Source organism: Cinclus cinclus, chromosome 3 (genome assembly GCF_963662255.1).
Source record: "Cinclus cinclus chromosome 3, bCinCin1.1, whole genome shotgun sequence".
In the NCBI taxonomy this organism is placed as follows: Eukaryota; Metazoa; Chordata; class Aves; order Passeriformes; family Cinclidae; genus Cinclus; species Cinclus cinclus.
In genome coordinates, this window is record NC_085048.1 from 115253820 (window position 1) to 115273287 (window position 19468).

The 19468-nt window shown below is 47.4% G+C and overlaps 1 protein-coding gene across 4 annotated transcripts; it reads right to left on the bottom strand.

Moving 5' to 3' along the window:
* Window positions 1-182: 182 nt before the first annotated feature.
* CHGB (chromogranin B) lies at window positions 183-19456 on the bottom strand. Of its 4 annotated transcripts, XM_062490661.1 has the most exons (8): window positions 19441-19456; window positions 19131-19191; window positions 16532-16625; window positions 12541-12605; window positions 5436-5479; window positions 4099-4192; window positions 1646-3309; window positions 183-534 (listed from the first exon to the last, which is right to left on the bottom strand). In XM_062490661.1, the coding sequence occupies exons 5-8, from the start codon at window positions 5436-5438 to the stop codon at window positions 451-453; spliced, it is 1845 nt and encodes a 614-aa protein (XP_062346645.1). In that variant the 5' UTR covers window positions 5439-5479; window positions 12541-12605; window positions 16532-16625; window positions 19131-19191; window positions 19441-19456; the 3' UTR covers window positions 183-450. The 4 variants fall into 4 exon arrangements, 3 of the variants coding, with proteins under 3 accessions (XP_062346645.1, XP_062346644.1, XP_062346646.1); XR_009933097.1 differs by lacking the exons at window positions 12541-12605; window positions 16532-16625; window positions 19441-19456 and adding an exon at window positions 814-1093 and having other exon boundaries at window positions 19131-19161; XM_062490660.1 differs by lacking the exons at window positions 12541-12605; window positions 16532-16625; window positions 19441-19456 and having other exon boundaries at window positions 19131-19161.
* Window positions 19457-19468: the final 12 nt, after the last annotated feature.

Below are 19468 nucleotides of genomic sequence, written 5' to 3' on the forward strand. Positions count from 1 at the left end.
CTCTCATGCTCATGCAAACTGGCAGACAAAATGCACAGACAAGCTCCCTGTAACTTCTAGAAGAGATTGGTGGGGCACCTCTATTTTGTGCACAATATACACACACACCTGTTCCAGCTCACTCTGAGATCACCCCAGCCACATGAACAAGGAGAAGGTTTGGTCCAAGGTCAATGGTTTTTATTATTGCAAACTCAGACAAATATATTCCTGAAGAACACTAACACAATTATCTCCAAAAGCATATTAAAAATACCTGCCCACACAAAAGGTTATATTACTAAAATTCATGCCATTCAGGTCTCGGGAGCATAAGAGCAAATTAAAGACACTTTGAGCTGTGTAAATCACTACACGAGAGTGGACAAGTGAATAGAATTTCCTGGGTTTAGGGCAAACAATCCAGGGGCAGTGAATTTACAACAGAACACAAAAACTGAAGAGACACCTTCAGCCTCTCCTGAGGCTGTTGATCTTCTCTGCTATGTTCTGCAGCTCCAGATCCATGGTGGCCAAGTTTTCCAGCTGCTTTTCCTGTGAAAACAGAGAGCGCTTTACACATTTTTATTAACACTGGCAAATGTTTTGTTCCATGGAAAAGGAGAGGAAAGGCCATTTCTAAGGCAGATTCTGTCCTGCCACTTCCCAGTCCCTGAGCAGAGTGGGTGTTAACAGCAGTGCAGCTCATTCTTGAGAGATTGGTGAGACTCCCTGCTTTGGACCGAACTGAGGCTGGGGAAAGCATCAAAATTTTAATTCTGAGAGCTGGCCCTAATTACAGCCTCGTGCTTTGTAGATTTAAAGCAGCCTTACCCAGTGGTGGCCTCCTGCCATGCCACAGCTACAGGTGCTGTCCCTAGGGCTCAGGTGAGGGTCCCACAGCAAGCACAGGGAGCAGGAGAAGCTTCATGCAGCCAATCCTTTACCACGATGACTTGTTGTCAACACCAATTAACATCTGTATAGATCAGCGTCCAGCCTCCACTGCCCCCAGCACAGCTTTGTGCAATGTAACAGGTAACAGTGACACACACGAGGAGGATCTGGCTGATGGGAGCTAACTGATGGGTGGAGGCTCAGTTTTTCCTGGATACTAGAGCAGAACAGGAAGTCCAACCAAAAAAAAAAAAAAAAAAAAAGATATTCATAACGTGTGAGCTACACATGTAAATTGGACTCACAGTGCAATGCAGGTTCTGCTCTGCAGTTCTGGCTGGGAAGTCCACGGGCAGCTGGTTTCCCTCTGAACACCCAACTCACGTTTTAGCTCTGTGTTTTAAACAGCCCCACAGCCCAAGTGATGCTTGTCAGTTCTCCCTCTGCTCCTGCTGCAATGGCACCTTTGTTCTGTCAGTCTGTAGAGCCTCGAGGGAGAGGCAGGGCCCAAAGAGGAATAAAGTCTTTCCCTTCCTGCCTTGCAGCAGACAGGAGCTGTGTCTTTATCCCACAAACTGTGCCCTGGGGTAGTTCAGCAAACCAAAAGCTCCACTGTTCAAAGAAAGCAAATTTCTAAATCACTGAAGATCTACTCTCAAAATGTGACTTAATCCTGTTTGTTTTTCTACGCACAGTTTCCCAGCTGCCTTGGGAATGGCTTTGGAAGTGTGCTTCCCCCAGCTTTGCAGGAAAACTGCTGTGCTCTTACCTCCTCTTCCGTCAGGGGCCTCTGGCTTAGGCTCCTTCTGTCATTCCCAGCCACGCTACGTTTCTTCACGTCTTCTCCAGAGGTGTACAGCTCTGGCAGTTCAGCTGACTTCTTCCTGTAGTTCAGAAGTTGTGCAAGTTGATCCATCTTGTTGTACTGCCTTTCCACACCGTACCTGCTCGTTTTGCCGGGATTCCTCTTCTCGGTGCGCCTGTGGTTCAGAGCGCTCTGGATTTGCTTTTCTGACCACCACTCATAGTCATTGTATTCAGGGAAAAGGTTCTTCTCACTCAGGGCAGGCCTGCCCTTCAGAAGCTGCTCCCCTGCACCATCCCTTTTGTCCAAGTGCCGGCTTTTCCACCACAGCAGTGGGTAGAAAGGCCTGTAGGATGCTGCAGTTCTCTTCTCTTTCTCTGCAGGGAGATGGCCTCTGTACTCTTCTCTCTCTGCAAATCTTTCCTCCTCTTCATTTTCCACCTGGTCACTGCTGTGACGCTTCTTTTCCACCTCCACCTCCTCCTCCAGGCTGTCCTCAGTGCTGTAGTGCCTCCTGGCCTGCCGCTGGTGCTCTGGAGCATAGGCCTTCTGTGACCCTTCCTCTGCTTTGTTCCCTAAACGGGATCTCCCTCCGACACGCCGCTGCTTCTCCTTGCTGAGATACCGGTCCAGCTCTTCCTCGTTTTCATCAGCAAGGTACATCCTCCCCTCAGCACCGTGTGATCCATCATGGTGTCTCCTCTCCTCACGCCACTTCTCACTGCTCTCCTCGCTGTGGTGATGCCTCTCGTTTTCCTCTTCCCTGCTCTCCTGCCAGCTGTCCCTGTGCTCCTCACCGCCCTGCCCTGCAGGCCTCTCCTCCTGCAGCTCCTCAGGCCCACGCCTCCCAGCAGAGCCACCCTTCTCCTCTGACTCTTCCCGATGTTTCTGACGGTGCTTCCACTGCTCCCAGAGACTGGCCTCCCCTGGGTGTGATCCCCCAGCTGCTTCCCCCCTCTCACCACCCTGGCCTCTCTTCTCTTCATAGGATTCACCTGCTCTGTGCTTCCCATGATAACCTTTGGGTTTGTAGGGTTCCTTTCCCTCTTCTCTTTCCTCACTCTCCTCGGATTCTTCACGCTCCTGCTGCTGGGAGAAACCACGTTCCTGAGACTCATGGTGGTATTTCCCACTCCTTTCTTCCTCTTCACCTTCCCGAATTTGTTTGTAAGGGCTCTGCATTCCCTCCTCCAGGTGCCAGCGGCCCCTGGGGCTCTGATCATTCCCACCATGGAACTCATCCATGCTCATGCCCTCAGACTGGGACTTCTTGGTGAGAACAGCAGCCTCTACCTCTTCACAACACTTGCCATCTTTACTTTCCTCTTCACTGTGGTAATTCCTCTCCTCCTCTCTCCCAGTTTGCTGGTAGTGCTTTTTTTCTTCCGTGTGAAGTGTCTCGTCCTGAGCAGGTGTGTGGTGTCCAGCCTCCTCTTCCTTGCTCTTGCCTTCCTCATGAGCAAGTTTCTCCTCATCACCTCCTTCCATATACTTTTTAGATTCCTCTTCTGCCTGTCTTTGTTCTTCCTCCACGCTCCCAGTAGGATGTTTTTCGGTCTCTGCTGGATCTTTGGGCTGCCTCACTTCAGGCTGTTTGTTTTCACTTCTATCTCTGTCATTTTTATCACCTACAATAACAAAAGCAGCATCATGGAGTAATCCAACCCTCCATTCAACTGTTATTTCAAAGAAACGACTGGCTTCCCAAAGTAACAACAAAATTTGGACAGAATCAAATTCTTAATTCTGCTTTTAAAATAATTAGTTTGCTACTATTTTATATGCTTGTCTGGAAAAGGATTAACTGATTAATTAATTAATTTAACACCACTTAATTGGGCATTGTACAAGTTCCCCTGGAATTTCTAAAATAATTTTTCTTCTTTGGCTTTTTTTTTTGTGATCACATTTTAGTATTGAATCAAGCTAGCTCTCATTCCCATTAAAAATCAATGGGATCTGGGAGCTGTGTTCACTTCACTGAATGTCAGACCTGGCCCATCACAATAAAAAGAAAACCATCTATTCAAGTTACCCAAAAAACAACAGAGATTTTTCAGCAATTTTTTTTATTTTAAACAGATTGAAAAAAAAAAAAAAAACAAAGAAATCTGATGCTATGCAATAGTTATGCTTCATCTTCTCAGGCTACCTAAAAAGTTTGTCAAGTCCTCTCAGACTCTCCAAGTCGTTCAAGGGGAGAGCCACAAGTGCCAGCCAAGAATCCCTGACAATTCCCAGGTCATGCTATTTGTTCCCTGAGTGAGACAGACTGAACAGAAGGAAACCAGAATTCTGGTACTGAAATTTGGAGGCACTGGTTTCACACAGGCTCCAACACAGTAACAGCTCACCAGCTCCAACACCAGGGAGAAACCATGCCCCAAATTCCTAAGTTCAGATAACGTTGTACTTACTCTTCTTCAGGATTTCTTTGCATTCAGGATTAATGGGGGGTGCATTTGGCTTAGACAGAGCATTGGACAGAACCTCCACTATGCACCGGGTTACCTGGGAGAGACAAAACAGCAAAGAAAATCCTCATGGCAAAAATGGAAACTTTACTTCTGACCCAGCTCATAGAAAAGCCTGTGTGAGATTAGAGTTCAGGCTACTATTAATGAGTTTTGAGTAATCCTGTGCATTTGGGCTTTGCCCCTCACTCCTGTACCAGTAGGAAGAGAACAGACAGGCCTTTTTATCTCCCCGTTTGTTTGCAGAGGCAAGGGGCTTCTTTTGTACCTCTTTAAATATTAAATACCCTGCTCAGTACAAAGGAGAGTCAAACAACATGTGGTAACATGCCCTGTAAGATAAACAGGCACAACACACATTCAGAGGATGAGGGTTGTCCTGTAGGATCTGTCCAAATGAGGATACTGCAAAGGCAATGTGGACTGCCAATGCACTAAAACACCTCTGTAAGGGATACACTCCACACCTTTTCACATGTGTGTGTGCTCTAAGTCCTGCCTGGTTTTTAGCACTGAACATTCAACTGGATTGTCTGGAAGCAGAAAAAAACTGATTGATTTAGGAAAGTGACACAATGTGCACTGATTCTAAGCACTACCACAGTATCTCCTCTGTATAAAATGATCTTCAAGTGCTGAAGTTGTTGGTGAGAACAAGTGCTCCTGTTTGCTGGGGGTTCAAGAACCTCAGGCTGACAATCTGTGGGGATGACTGGGAGGAGACAATGAAACATTTATAGAGCCGTTTGTCTTTTAACTGTTTTTGGTTATTACCAGGTGTTTGCTGACCTAAATGATCACAGCAACAACCAGTGCAGGGGGTCTGGTGTCAGGTTAAATGGTCTGGGAGCAGCTGATGACATTTATTTAATCACACAGGGTAAGATCTCTTTCCAAAACAGGAGAATAGGACTACATCAGGAAGTCTGTTACACAGTTGGTAATTGTAGGTATTTCATCTTTCCCCAAAGCTGTCAATACAGCAACATGTACTGTGCAATATTTCAGATCACTTTTCAAGCAGCTGTGCAATGCAGAGCTCCACAAGTACCACACTGATGCAGGAACCAGCTCCCATTTCCACCGAAAACACTGAGGTGCAGGCAGGCATCTCCTGGCACCTAAAGGCACTCCAGGTTCCACACCAGCCATGAGCTTTTAAAAATTTACCCTTGGGGGGGAAAAAAAAAAAAAAAATGAAGCGTTGCCCTAAGAGTTTAAAGAAAGGAAGAACCCATCACTGATATTTTCTGAGCGTGGTTTGACAAGCAGCTACTCACCATTTCTTCAGTACGGTCTTTTTCCACTGGAGCTGTGCTGGCACCTGGAAGAAAAAAAACCAGTAATTAATGCAAGCATCACTGACAGGAGTCCTCAGTCAAATGGGTCAGATGAGACAGCTTGAGTTTTGGGTTGGCAGTCAACTAAACCAGGCACATTCCACATTAAATCTTTCCTAATTTGGATGGAAAAGCCATGTAAAATTGAGGCATAACACGAGAGAAGAGGCATGGTAACACTTGTAGCACTAAATAATATACACCAAGAATAATCCCACCCACAAAAAATACAATGCCAAAGAAAGCCACGCTTAAATTCCAAAATGGAACTTTACTTCAAAACAGGTCCTTATGTAGTTGCACCTGTTTGATGGTAAAAAAAATAATAAAATCAACAAGCAAGCTTGATTCATGGGTTTGCACCCCAAAAATCTTTCAGCTCCTTGAAGAAGCTCTAGGTGCACCCCTTGCCAACAGCAGACCATTCTTAAAGACTTTAAAGCAGCTCCTGTCCCAGTCCTGCTGGAGAAATGCTATCTCACTTGGAGACAGCTCCTGGAAGGATGGAGAGAGCCAGAAGGGACAGGAAGATTTCCATTCACTAAGTGGTCCATTATCATCCCAAGAAATAAGCAAAGCCCCCTCAAATCTCAGTGGAAAATTACTCTGGAAGGAAGCAGTACAACCCATCCCTGTCTCTCTGCCCTGAAGACATGTGGGATAACTCACACCTCTTTACAGCAGTTCTACTGTACCTGGGCCAAGGAATTTGCTTTTGGAAAGAAGCTATTGCCAATAAAACCTCTGTGCTGCTTTATTTTGTCATCACTGCTGCAATGTCTCCAGCTGGTTAATGAGCTTGGCTGCTGTGTGTTATTAATAAAACTGTGTCAATTCCCATCCACCTGGAGATTTCCAGGAGTGAGGTTAAACACCTCTGCCAGCCAACAGAGGAGCGTGTGGAAACAGGGCCCGTTGAATCCTGGCTTTTCAGGCCTCCCACACAGTGCAGAACCACAGCACACAATCACACAGCTTGGGGTGCAGCTCTGAAGTCCTTACACGAGTCAGGAGAGTGTCCTAAAATACAACCATGAGCTCTCTCTGGCTGGGTCAGTGAGAGACCTCCTGAAATAGATGAACATCATGTAGATAAAGGAGGTCAGTTTTACCTCCCAACATCAGGAGAATGAACACTGCCCCAAGGAAGACAGGAGCATGTAGCCTTACACTATTTAAAGCAACACAACCTTTATCCTCGGTGCTGGCAGAGGAAGCAGACATTCCCTGGAGCACTGACTCAAGAGTAGAACAGCTGAGCATCACACAATAATAACTCCTGGTATTTCTGTGCTCTCCCCCAAGCACGTACGTAGGGATGTGCTTCTCCAGCCCCCATCCCTTCCCTGCGTATACAAGTGCCATCAGAGAAGGGAACCCACACAGGGAGAGCACAGAAGGGATTCCCCTAAAATAGCACTGCATCCCTCCCCCAGCATTCCCCCAGAGGGCCAGGTGGTGTGTGAGGGGAAATGGTGCTGCACAGAGCCAACCCTCTCCCCCATCTCTGGTGTTCAGTGCTGATTGAAGCAAGCTCTGAGTTCCTTTACTAACCCAGTGTGCAAATAATTGCCATACTGCTGCAGACCCCCCTGCTGCATGGATGTACATACATGGGGGCAGGAGACAAAAAAAAAAAAATTTTAAAAAAGTGTAATTCTTAAAAAGACATTCTCTCAGTCCCACAGGTGCTGGGGATTGTAGCTCTTTCTACAGCAGGAGCTGCTCCCAGACTCCACTCACACGAAAGCACAGGTATATGAACCCCTTCACTACCTCTTTTTGGGGAAGGCTCCTCTGCTCCTCCAGCCCCTGAGAAAACCCGACAGGCACGAGGGCAAACATCTGGTTTTGTCCTTTTAGTGATGCAGCCACAGCACATCTCCTGTGAGTGGCACCCGGGTGATGTGATAAAGCACAGAGCAGACAAACTCCTGACATCTTTTCCTACTTCAGGCCACCCCCTGAGTGCTCTCAGTGGCACCAGAAGACAAAGCCAGGTTGTACCCACTGCCTTAGCTGTGTCATTCAAAAGCTCACAAGAGCTTGGTCAACAGTGAAAGCCAGCATGAACAAAGAGGGAGCATCCTAACAACGTCAGGAGAACCAAATGGTATTGGACATATGTCATATTAACCTGCCTGGATAAACAGAAAGAGCCTCCAACCCATGCCAGAGCCTGAAATAACAAACTGAGGCAGCTGCTCTGCCAGGACTGAGCCAGGAAAGCAGTGGGGAACCAGCAATGCCCCACTTTACCCGGGTGCTGGCACTGCCAGCCCACGTCAGCTGGCAAGAGCTCCCTTGGGGCCACCCTGCCAACTGAAGGTGCTGGCCAACACGGCTGCCTCCCTCTCCACGTGTGCTCAGGAGGGGTGAGGGACAGCAGGGCACCCACCCACGTGCTTGCAGCAACACAGCAGACGGGACCACTGCGGGATTCCAGAGACAGCAAAGCCAGAGCACGTGCCTGCATGGAAACCTTGCACCTCAATACACAGCAAGAAACAAACCACAGCCCCACTGAGTAAAGCTAAGCCCTGGCTCTGCTTTATCCTCCTGGACCAAGTCTGCCCGGGCAGTTAAGATCAGATTATTTGATTTTTGCCTAAGTGCTGAGAGTTGATGAATATCATGAAAAATGATAAATGCATGGCAAATTCACACGGTTTTTGCTTGCATCTCCAAGATTAGAACAGATCTTCGGGTGGGTCCCTGATGAAATGCCCGCATGGCTTTGTTTCATCAGTGCAGATGACTCAGTGCAGTGTCATTCCTCATCAAAATGTCACTGTGTCTTCCTAGGCAGGATCACTGAAATTTAGGCATATTCATTTGCAGGAGTACTAGAAAGTTCTTGAAGTTAATGTTAAACCAATTCAACATCTGAAAGCACGGCAGTCACAAAGAATGTGAAGAAGTACCTGATGTTTGATGATATGAACAGAAAAAAAAAATTTGGTAATGAACCCCCATAGGATCTATGGTAAAAGTGTGGTGGGCTTCTCTGTCTCGGGGTCTCTCCTCCCCATATTCCACCCTCCCTCCTTGACTTCCATAGAGGCACTTGAAGACAGTCAACTTCCTCGCAGCCTCTGTACAAGTCCCAGAAGTGTGGAGACTTCTAACAGACCTAAAGCCAAAATACTCAACCCAGAATGATACCGACTCTTTCAAGCAATGATGTAAGTATGCATGAAACCCTACAGACCCAAGCCACCACCTCGTTCTATTGTGTTTAAGGTCCATTTCACAGCGGGGTTTTAGCACTTAATGCCACGTGCAACGTAAATAAATAAATAAATAAAATAAACCCCCCTGTTAGTTAAACCTGCAGACCCACTAGCTTGCCATCACCTCCACAGCATCCAGCACCGGCTGGCAAAAACCCAGCTGCACCCTCGTAACGAAAAGGCACCGAAAAGTCTTTGTGCAAGGATGCTGCACTGGGATGTAAATACAGACGGAGCAGCCCTCGCCCAGCGCCATCCCCACCGCTCCTTCCACAGGGGCGACCCGGGTTGCCGGTCCCTCACCCACCGCCGCCTCCCCGGAGCGCTCCCCTCCATCCCTCCATCCCTCCCTGCGCCCGCCGGGGCTGTTCCCTGGCCGTTCCCCTCCTTTCCCAGCTCTCTCCCGGCAGGATGAGCCCTCGCCCCGCTCACCTGCCAGGGCGGCGGCCGCCAGGAGAGCGAGCAGCGCCCGCGGCCCCATGTTCGGTTCGGTTCGGTTCGGTTGGGCTGCGCTCGGCGGCTCCGGCGTGGTTTAAAAGGGGAGCGGGGGCGGAGGGGACCCGCCGGGAGCTGCGTCACTGCGAGCCCCCGGGGGCGGTGCCGGTGCCGGAGCCGCCGCCCCCGAACCCCCCACCCCTTCCCTCCAGAGCTGGGCAACTTTCTCACAGCCTGGGCGAGCCCAGCTCGTTTCGCCTTCCTTGGCAACTACCGCTGGCGCCCTCCCTTCCTCCCGCTCCACCCCCGGCCGATACTTCCAGGACCCCCGTACATCCCGCGGCCCCGCAGTGCCTCTGGAAAAAGGGGAAAGCGGCGTTTCCCCGCCTCTTTCTCCAGCTCGGAGGATGCGGTACCGTCCGTAGGTCTTTCCCACCGTCAGAGGATGCCGAGCAGAGCTCTGCCCAAGGGAGGAGGTGCGCTAACCTGTCTCGCTTAAACAGCTTCCACATCCTCTTCCGATCAAAGCTCTTCAGGTGCTGCTGCAGCCTTTTCTTCCTGCAAGGTTTTTGTCCCTTCCCCTTATTGCTCCCTCCTTTCACAGTCTCCCCCCCCCAACCCCTATCCAGTACACCCAGGACGACTGGGAAGTAATCCCAGTACTTTTTGTGACCTGGGGAGCGAATGGCACACATTATTCCCCAAGAGTTCTACCGGGGAAATCACTGCCCTCAGCATCCATCTCCACAGGCAAACCTCTTATTTACTGCGGTGGTGCTCTGGGGAGCCAAAGGAAGCGTACAGAGATCAAGTTTTACATAGTTTCCTTTAACAGCCCTCGCTGCCCCAAGTAGTCTTCAGTTGAACAGAAAGCTTAAAAAAATGACAAGTGAAAACGAGGTCTCCATAGGGAAAATCTGAATGTTCCACCGGGCTCCCGTCAGAGCCAGGCAAAGACCAGAAACTCCTTTTGGTTTTCATTAACCCTCGGAGGACCATCTCCAATTTTAGGTGTATTTTCAGTTTTCTTTTTTGTTTGTCTTCAGAGCCAAGCAGATGGCCCTCTAATTGCCAGCGTTCCTTGAGGACAATGGATCTATACATCAACTTGGCAGTTCCCTCTGTTATCATCCCGTGTGCCATTCTATTGTCCATTAACAATGGCAGGCTGCTACAAGCACACAGCCTCTAGAGAGAGAAAACAGGACACAAGCACAGAGCTCCCATCACCAGCAGCTTCATCGGTGCCTGAGGGAAAAAGGAATCCCAGCTCCAGCTGAAGCCTGTTTCAGGAGACAGCCTGGAGGAGACACCAGGAGGCAAAGCCAGACACCTTGTTCACCTTGCATTCAGTTAAAATTTCTGCAAAACAACAGAACCTGGCCACCATGGAAGGCAAACCACCTGCAGCATTTCCCCATCTCCCTTCCTGCATGCTGATCCTGTACTGCCTATGCCAGCCCCACGGGCAGATGCTTCTTTGGAAATCTCCAGCCTTGGCTTTGGGAAGTCAAGAGTCTGTTTCAAGAGACTGACAACCTTCCCTGACTCCAAGGCCCACCATGTCCTCTCCTGTCTGTCTGAAGATTCAGCCTGGCCTCAACCTCTTCAGCTGCTCATGAGGAAGAAATTTTAGAGTGAAACATTTGGCTTTTACGTGTTCTCTGCTTCTGCAGGCATATAAACAGCATGTTTTGCCATCAGTTACATCAGAGTCTACATGGGAGCACCTTCACGCCTTCAGATTCCATCAGGTTCGAGGTTACAAAGATTTTCAAGTGTTGCAGGAGGTCCCTGACAGGAGCAGTGACAGAACTGGCTGGAGGATATCCAACTCTGTCTTCAGGGTTGAATTCCAAAACAGGATCCCACACTTTTCTGCCAGCACTGGAAAACCAGAGCATCTAAGCATCTTGCCCACAGTTAATTAAGTCAGCCTCTATTTTCAAAGCAGTGTCACTTCACATGGACTTTTACAGCCAGGTATCAGCTGGGGTGAGTTTCTCTGCAGATCAGAAGAGAGCTGTGACTGCACTAAATCAGGATTACTGCAGGCAAAGGCACATTTCATTTGATCAGCTGTGAGTGGCACACCCCAACCTCCTTTCTCAGCTGTGTCAGTACTCTGATTGCAGTGACATCCACGCCTCACAATGTTGTGACAACCTACTGCTCTATGAATAAACAGTATTTATCCTGTGGGATTCTCTCAAATACAAACGCTTTAAAAAAATTACACATTTGGCTCATGCTAGAAGCTGGAACTTCAAAGGATGATGAGCAAATTTCTGCGCCTGAGCTCCTTCTAAATTGAGAGGAGATTGCATGAGGAATATGAGGATTGCTCTTCTAATTAGATGTGCTAGTGGGGATTATCTTCATTCTTGGATGCCAATTAGTTTTTATGGCATTAAAATACCGCAGCCCATTTCATGAACAAACTCATCTCCTTCATTCAGGAGGTGCTAAGAGGATGGGTCTGGAGAAAGACAACTGCACCTAAAGGCCATCAACTATCCAGTTTCAGTAACAGAACCAAAATCCTTTCAGAAAGCTTGTTATATGCAGTGCTCATTGCAACATACAGGATGATGGAGCTGCACAGCTGACACATTTTTAGGTCATTCTTCCACAAAAGTGAAAGGTGATGTGGCCTTAGCATATGGTACCAGTGCCCAGCAAACTGAGCTGCAGTGGAGAGACCCTGTGTGGTACAGATGGGTGATTTCTGTAGCATGGGCAAGGATCTTTTTATTTCTTTTCTGTATTTATATAGCTCCTCATACTGTAGGGTTTTGTTCATGCCACATGCTCTTAGGCAGTGCAGAAACAGCTGCTAGAAACTGACTTCTAGTCTATAGTCAAAAGACTTTCTTCATAAAAAATCCAGAGAATTTACAGGGTGTGCTTGCTTGAGAACCTTAAAAGTTCAGTCTAACTCTTCTTCAATTGTCTTTCTTAGTCTTCTTTTTTTAAAAAAGCAGATTTTCTTCACTTGTAACCCTTTTCCAAGCAGGATCCTTCTAGCTCCTGTTTTTCAGTGATGTATCCATTTCACAGGAATGAGGCCAAAGACTATACAGCCAAACTGAAAAGAGGTTTAAAATAAGCCTACAGGGCGTGTCATAGCTGTCAAGTGATATGAAAAATACATGCACAGACCCTGCTGTGGTCTTCTGGAAAAAACCCTGGGCTACCTGATTTAAATCCTCAGGGCTTCTGGATCCACTCACAGGCTACAGAACGAAAGAAACTACCAAACCCAAAAAAAAGCCAAACCCAAAACAGAGGTGAGACAGGGAAGACCAAGTATAAACCATTTCCCCAGCATCCCAAGTTTTCCATAGAACATTTTCCCATATGCTGCTCACACGTACCTCTCTTCCTCCCCAGTCATCCTTCTCTCAGTTTGTTAGCTCAGATGGCAGAAAACTTGATTGTGCTGCAATACAAAGTTTAAAATAATAAATAGAAAATAATTAAATAACTAAATAAACAACATACTTTGGGGCCTAGGCACAATTTTTTCATACTGCAGTCAGCATGAAGTGCCACTTCCTAGGTCCTTCCCTAGTAGCAACTCGCTGGCATTGCTTGCTGCAGGCAGGAAATGCAAGTTAGGTACTGCAATTCCAGTGGTAAATATCTCCATGGGAAAGATGACACCGGTGGGAAACAACAGGCACATCTCCTTCTAGAAGAGAATGCTGGAATTTGCCTAATAATGTGGGCACCACTGACATTTTTAGTCATAAGGCTTCATTTTTTTGTGTTGCCCCTTCTCACCTGATTGTCTGTCAGAAAATGATCTGCTGGACTCCAAGTCAAAACTGACCATTCTAGATGAACTGGTCACCGAGCTAAAATGCAGCTTTTGGATCTTGAGCAGGGGCACAAGCTGCCCTGACACAATTACTCATGGCTTTACAAATTCAGCTATGAGTAAAACCTTCTCCCAACCTCAGCTGTCACCAAATTGCCCTGCTAAAAACAGAAGCAACCTTCACAGCGCCGGGTGCCTCTTCTTCTGCAAGGGAGGAAGTAAGAGCACCCCAACACTCTCCTGACCAGACCCGGAGTCCTGGACAATGAACAGTGCCCAAAAGCTGCCACCACCTCTCCCTGGGCTGGTTTTTGGAGGATTGGCATCACTGCAGGACTGGGGTTCCCAGGCAGTTGATGCCCAGAGAGCAGCTGGAGATTGCTGGAGTGTCTCACCCTGCAGGCTGGGCACGGCTGAGCTGCACACACACCCAGGTGCTGCCCCCAAAAAAAAGCCCTTCATGAAACAACCCCTGCCAATGCCCCCTGTTCTTTTTTTTACTCACACTGGTTAATCAACCTCTTTGGGGAACTCTGGGGGCCTCTGTAGTAGAATATAAAACAAAACAGAAATTTCTTTCATCAAGTGAAATGTGGACTTAAGCACTTGTATTTTGAGTACTGCTCATCATTAAACAAAAATTACTTTAATAGTTGCCTTTGCACTGCAAATAATTACATTAAGGCCATTAAATTGCCCCATTCAGCGTTTCTGCCTGCTTTTTGTCAACTGTGTATGTTCCATTTAATATTTAAAGACTGGGGCACTACTCTGGCTTATTCAGTAATTAATTTCTTTAAATATTTATAGCACTAGGACTCTCAGCAAGGGTTCTGTTTGGTAAGAACAATACTGTTCTGTGGTTGATAGTGTCATGGAAATTTCAGAGGCAAACTTCCATTTTGTAAGATGAAAGCATACAGATTTCTGCAACAAACTAATGATTTCAGAATAAACTTTTTATTACTGAACAATGTATCTACTGGAAAAAAAAAAATCCGAATATGCCCTTACACGTAATTGCAGACTGAAAACACAGTGCTGAGAGATCTATTTTGTGACAGCAGTATTCACACAGCAAAAGGGATTGCCCAAGAAATTTTCCATCACCTTTTTTTTTTTGAATCCCCACTGACACAAAGAACAAAACCCAATTACAAAAAAAGCCTAGAAAAGAGAGACGGCAAAACCTATAAAATGCAGGAGGATATTTTGCTAGCATTTGTTCCCATTAGAATACCCTTTTTCCTTTTGCATACTCCGATTTTAAGACTTTTAGGCGCTTTGTGTGAAATGCTGTGTGCTTACTTAAAAAAAAAAAAAAGAAAAAAAAGCTTAAAAGGCTTAAGCTTAAAGGCAGCCTTAGGAAAGGAAAATACCAGGAAGATGCTCCATCTGTGTAAATTTGTCTAGTAACCCTGATGGTGGGAAGGTGATCCAAACAGGAAAAGCAGGAAAAGAGACCTTGAAAGAGACTCTGCTACCCTGGATATGAGAAAGAGCAAGCCACAGTGGATGGCTTTGCCAGCACTCAGGTGAGGCATGCTGAACCTGCAGGATGTCATGCCCTAGCTTTGGGAAAAATCAGCTGCAGAGGCACCCCGTAGGAATGGGAACAGGAGGAAATGGCACAGGAATCAGTCTGACACTTGTCCAGCACACCATTGCATTTGCAGCCTACTTCACTGCTGCCTTTGGAAAGACTCCCCCAGCCCTCAAAACAGCAGTCTGTCTCCTCATCCCAGAATAATGGGTTTTTTCCCTAGTAATTCACGTGCAACCAGTCTCTTCTTGAACACCAGACAGGCAACATTAACACTCCCAGAGACAGAACCAGCCACGGGACTTGTCTACAGTCACACGTTCATCATGTGGTGCTCACCTTGTCTCAGGGACCAGTCAGACCCGGGGAAGAAGCAAAAACAAGGATCACAACCAAGCTGGCCTCACAGAACACGTGCTGAGCCGCTTCTTAAACAGGGGGGCCTGTTTAAGACCACAGATGCAAAATCTCTATTATTGTTTGAATCTCTAATTGCAGGGTTTTGAGGGGAATTGCTGTTAGAGTCGTGGGTGTAAATGCCCTGCCCTTTCACTCCTTCCCTGAAGCTCTCAGATACCCCAAACAAGCTGCTGGCAACTTAGAAAAAACTAATTGGTGGAAGTCACACTGGAAATGTGTTCCCAGCCACAGCATCCCCACCTCAGCATCCTTAATTACAGAATCATCCTGCTTCTCTGGCTGGGAGGTGCTGATTTTAGCACCCATTTAGCACCATTCCTGGTTCATCTCACAGCAATGCAGATAACTGCTGGAAAGTGATACCTGCCCTAAGGCTGACTGACATTTCCCATTACAAGAACCTACCTTCCAATGTAAGTGAAAGCTTGTTTGGCTTGAACTGAAGGTGAAATTTTCTATGGCAGCTGTTCTTTCATTATAAGACTTTCCCTCCCAAGTCTCAACACCTGCAAACAAACAGGCCATTGCAAAGGCAATTTAAAAAAAGGTTTGACCTTTCAGCCACAAGTTTTCTGGCTTTGGTTAGCTCCAGCTACTGCTTTAATAGCATCTTATTATTTCATGCTCTGTGTGCTACATGCCAGATTTTACTTTTAAGGAAGAAATGCTGGCATATGTTGTTGCCTAGTCGATGTGTGGGGGAAAATAGTCATTAGGGAAAGCCTACAGAACAGGGTATTTTTAAAATGAACTTCTGTGTTGTGGGAAAACATATGCCCCACACAAAATCAATGCTCAGTAATGAAATGGCCACGTTTATATAGGATGGTACACTGCCTGTCATATACCAGTTTTAACAACCGTATGTCCTGATATATCCAGGCACACCAAAGCACCTTAAACTCCTGGGAGAAAATCCCCTGCTGGTGCAAACAACCCTGGCCCCATTCTCTTCACTGAGGGTTGCTCGGGCCCTGCTTCAGCACCTGTGGCAGGAGCTCAGCTTTCCCTGGCTGCCTTTGGGCTCCAGGACTGGGTAGGTCGCTGGCATGAATCAGCACTTCCCACCAGCAGCCGTGTGGGAAGGAAAATAAAAACGCTGTCGGAGTAAGCAGCAGAAGGGTCATTGATACCAAAGGTCCCGGAGCAGCTCCCAGCAGAGGGAATGACTTAACAGCAGCAGGATTCGGCAAGGATGACAGAAGAGCTTGGATCAGGCATTTATGTAAGGGAACAGAGACAGCACTCTCAGCCTGCCAGACCCAGTCCTGGCTGAGCCCCCACTCCAGTGGCTGGTGAGCACAGGCAGGGCTCAGTGCCTGCAGCAGCACAGCTGCCCCTCTGAGACATCCCCCTCTGGGGATGCTGGTCCAGCTCAGCTGCAAAACACCCAGCACAAAGCACACACACCTCTAACAGGCCTCGGGCGGGATCTGCACCTGGGCTGTGCAGCAGGGAAACCCCTGGGCCATGTCAAGTCCTCACCGTGTCCCGTGTTCCTCCTACTTGGCAATGGGGGATCAATTTTGGCCTTGTTTGTCCTACCCTATGGGACTGATTCCCCATCTTTTACTTCACTTACACACTTTGCTTGAGGATCTTGTCCACCCAGAGGCCTGAAAGCTGGGGTAGGGTTTCAGGTGCTGTCCTAAGTTAGCTGCTCCTCAGTTGTGAGCCTTGAACAAACAGAAGGAAAAAAATCCCTTGGATTTGTTCCGCAGTGTAAGCCCCAAATGCCTTTGCTAAAGCAGCCTCCAGACATTGGGGGATGAAGAAAGGTGACAGCAGCTGGCTCTGCCAGCAGAGGTGAGAACCACCAGTGCTGGGGAGGCCAACAAGTTGGAGAGGTAGGGTGAGCTGAAACCACAGAAGTGTCAAAACTAAGTCAATGCAAGCCAGGGAGAGAGCCAGGCACTTCACCTCTCAGGAATAAACGCAGTTTTTCCGATTATTGCACAGGCTGGGGGGAAATGGACAGAACATGGAACATTTCTATGAGAGCTTCATACCACTCTTGGTACTTGCCATACAAAAAGATTGCCTTTTTTCCTTGAGGAAGCCATGGATAGACATATCCACGACCCACTGGAAGTGAGCAGTGCACAGAAGGAACTGCAGCACTCCTGATTCGGAGGGGTGCAAACTTCTCAGAGACTGCATGTTTCAGCAGCACAGAGATTACCAGGTCCTCTGCAAGATGCCAGCCAAGATTTGCAGATATGAGTCATAATCCAAAATTTTCAGCTGCATCCAGTCTGTTCTGCCTACGTTGGTCCTTAAAATTGAACAGTTTGACACTCTCCTCTGCTAGTATCTCTCTTCATGCTCTTTCAGCAGCCACCTTTTCTCTGTTTTGTCATTCCCAGCTTCTTTTCTTTTCCATCAAAACCCAGTAGGGAAGTCTCAAACATCAACCGCAGCAGATATGTGCTAAAGAGCAGGAACTTCCTATTTTTTCAAGCTTTCTTTGTGGAAATTGCATGTCTTTGGCCTTTTTTTTCCCCCTTAAAATAATTTTTTAAAAAGTCTGAATAGGAGATCAGATGGTTTTAGAGCACCGAAAGTACTGACTAACTCATCTACAGACAAAATACAGCAACTAAAGAGATTCAGATGCAGACCTCTGATTTCTCCATCTCTCTCTTCATGGGAGTTTATTTCCCTTAAAATGGCAGTAAAGAGGTTTTGCACAGCAACTAATTTAACTGTGTGGAACAGCATGAACACTGGCAAAAATTAAAAGCAACAACATCTGATTCACACTGCAGACCTTCCTTCTTCCCTGTACATCCTTAGCAGAATCTCCCTACATCTGTCAATGCCAGTGCCCTTGTGCCTGTGACAGATCCATGGGGGTTAAGCAGTGTGAGCTGGCAGAGGGGTCAGTGATGTTACTGTAATTACTGACAGCACACTCAGGAATATGTTTGCTTTTTCCAGCTGTATCTGTGGCTAAACTCACTGATATTGCCATTCACTGTAGTTTTTGCCAGCAGGATGCTTTCATCTGGATTTTTGACACACAAGCACCTGTGCGTTTGTTTGCTGATGCTGCATCCTCAACTCCTTTTTCCCCCCTAGCACCATTAACTCGAGTAATGCTGGGGGAGCAGCTGAAGGTCTGCTCCAATATTCTGTGTGCCCTCCAGCACATGTACAACACCTCTGTCATAAAACCAAACAAGCAACACACCGAGTAGGACCACCACAAAGCCAAATGTATTGGTTCCATGATGACTCAAGGACAGGAAACTAAACCCAGGCACTTCCAATATAAATCTATTTGCAAAGAGAGATTACACTAAGTCCTAAGACTTTGGCCATAACTTTCAGCCAGCTGGGCCTCCTCCTGCTCTGACTGAAGGCAGCAGCCAAATTTCCATTGCCTTTGCTGGAAACACCTGCAGAGCACAGTAGCTGTGCCAATCTGCCAGGGGCAGGAAGGCAGGAATAGCAGCCCCATGTGGGACTGCACCAGGGAATGTGACATGCAGGAACATAAATACCCACTCTGAGATCTGGCCAGTGTGGACAGGGAGTGGATGAGAGGTCTCGGCAGCTGGGCTGGCGAACACTGGATATCAAATATCAAAACTAGTGTGAGCATTGTGCCTGTACTGGAGTAACCACACTGATGTTGACCTTTGAGACCCCAACCACCCTTTCTCTCTTTCTCCTTTGCCCATCTGCTGTCATCTTGAACACATCCCTTCCTCTGGCATTCTGTGCTTCCTTGCTCACACCCACGTTGGAGAACGGCCTCCCCAGCCGGCAAACAACATCACTACAGCAAACTGCTCTTTCAGTGGAGAGACCAGTGGGTGGAAAACATGCACAAAGACATTTATCTGCCTGGCTGAGGCAGTAAAGCAACAAAGAAGCCACCGAGCCAGGAGGCTTCCCAGAGAGAAACCTTAAGTGGCTGTGTGTGGGTTCATTGCTCTGTTGCTGACTGACATCAGCCTCTTCGGGCTCAGAAAGATCCGTTTCATTTTAAAGGGAACATTCCCTCAGGGATCTCATTAGCACCATCATGAAAGTCAGAAAGGAACGGAAGGTTCTTGAGGGGGGTGATGGTGGGGAGGTAAACAGGACAGAAGCACTGTCAGAGAACATACTCAGAGCTGTATTTTCTTTTTCTCATGCACACACATGCTTTTTTTTCTGTCAGAAAAACTCACCTGGCATTGCAATCATGAACTGTATGGTCATATATCCAGAAACACAGAGCTAACAGGCACCCTGTGGAGGCAAATGCACAGAATGAAATCTTAACTTTCCCTCTGCAGGGCTGGGGCACACCATGCCAAGGTCGTTCAAACAGTCTGCTCTAGCCAAGAGCACTTGGACAGCAATGCCCACCCAGGGGCTCAATCACTGTTAGCCTGCTGTAAGGATGCAGGCCAATTTAAAAGCCTGGTAGGTACAAATTATCATGTTTGATGTCCCAGCAACAAGCACTGCATGACCCCTCCCAATTAGTGAACACACCCCAAGCAGTTACACGGATGCTCCTTAT

What these genes read in the sequence shown, in the direction of transcription:
- CHGB (XM_062490660.1), bottom strand. Translation starts at nt 19,161, where the DNA reads ATGACCATACAGTTCATGATTGCAATGCCAG. An exon ending in GTTCATGATTGCAATGCCAG is followed by an intron (nt 5,480 to 19,130) that starts GTGAGTTTTTCT and finishes TTTTTCTTCCAG; the next exon opens with GTGCCAGCACAGCTCCAGTG. An exon ending in CAAAGAAATCCTGAAGAAGA is followed by an intron (nt 3,310 to 4,098) that starts GTAAGTACAACG and finishes TTGTTATTGTAG; the next exon opens with GTGATAAAAATGACAGAGAT.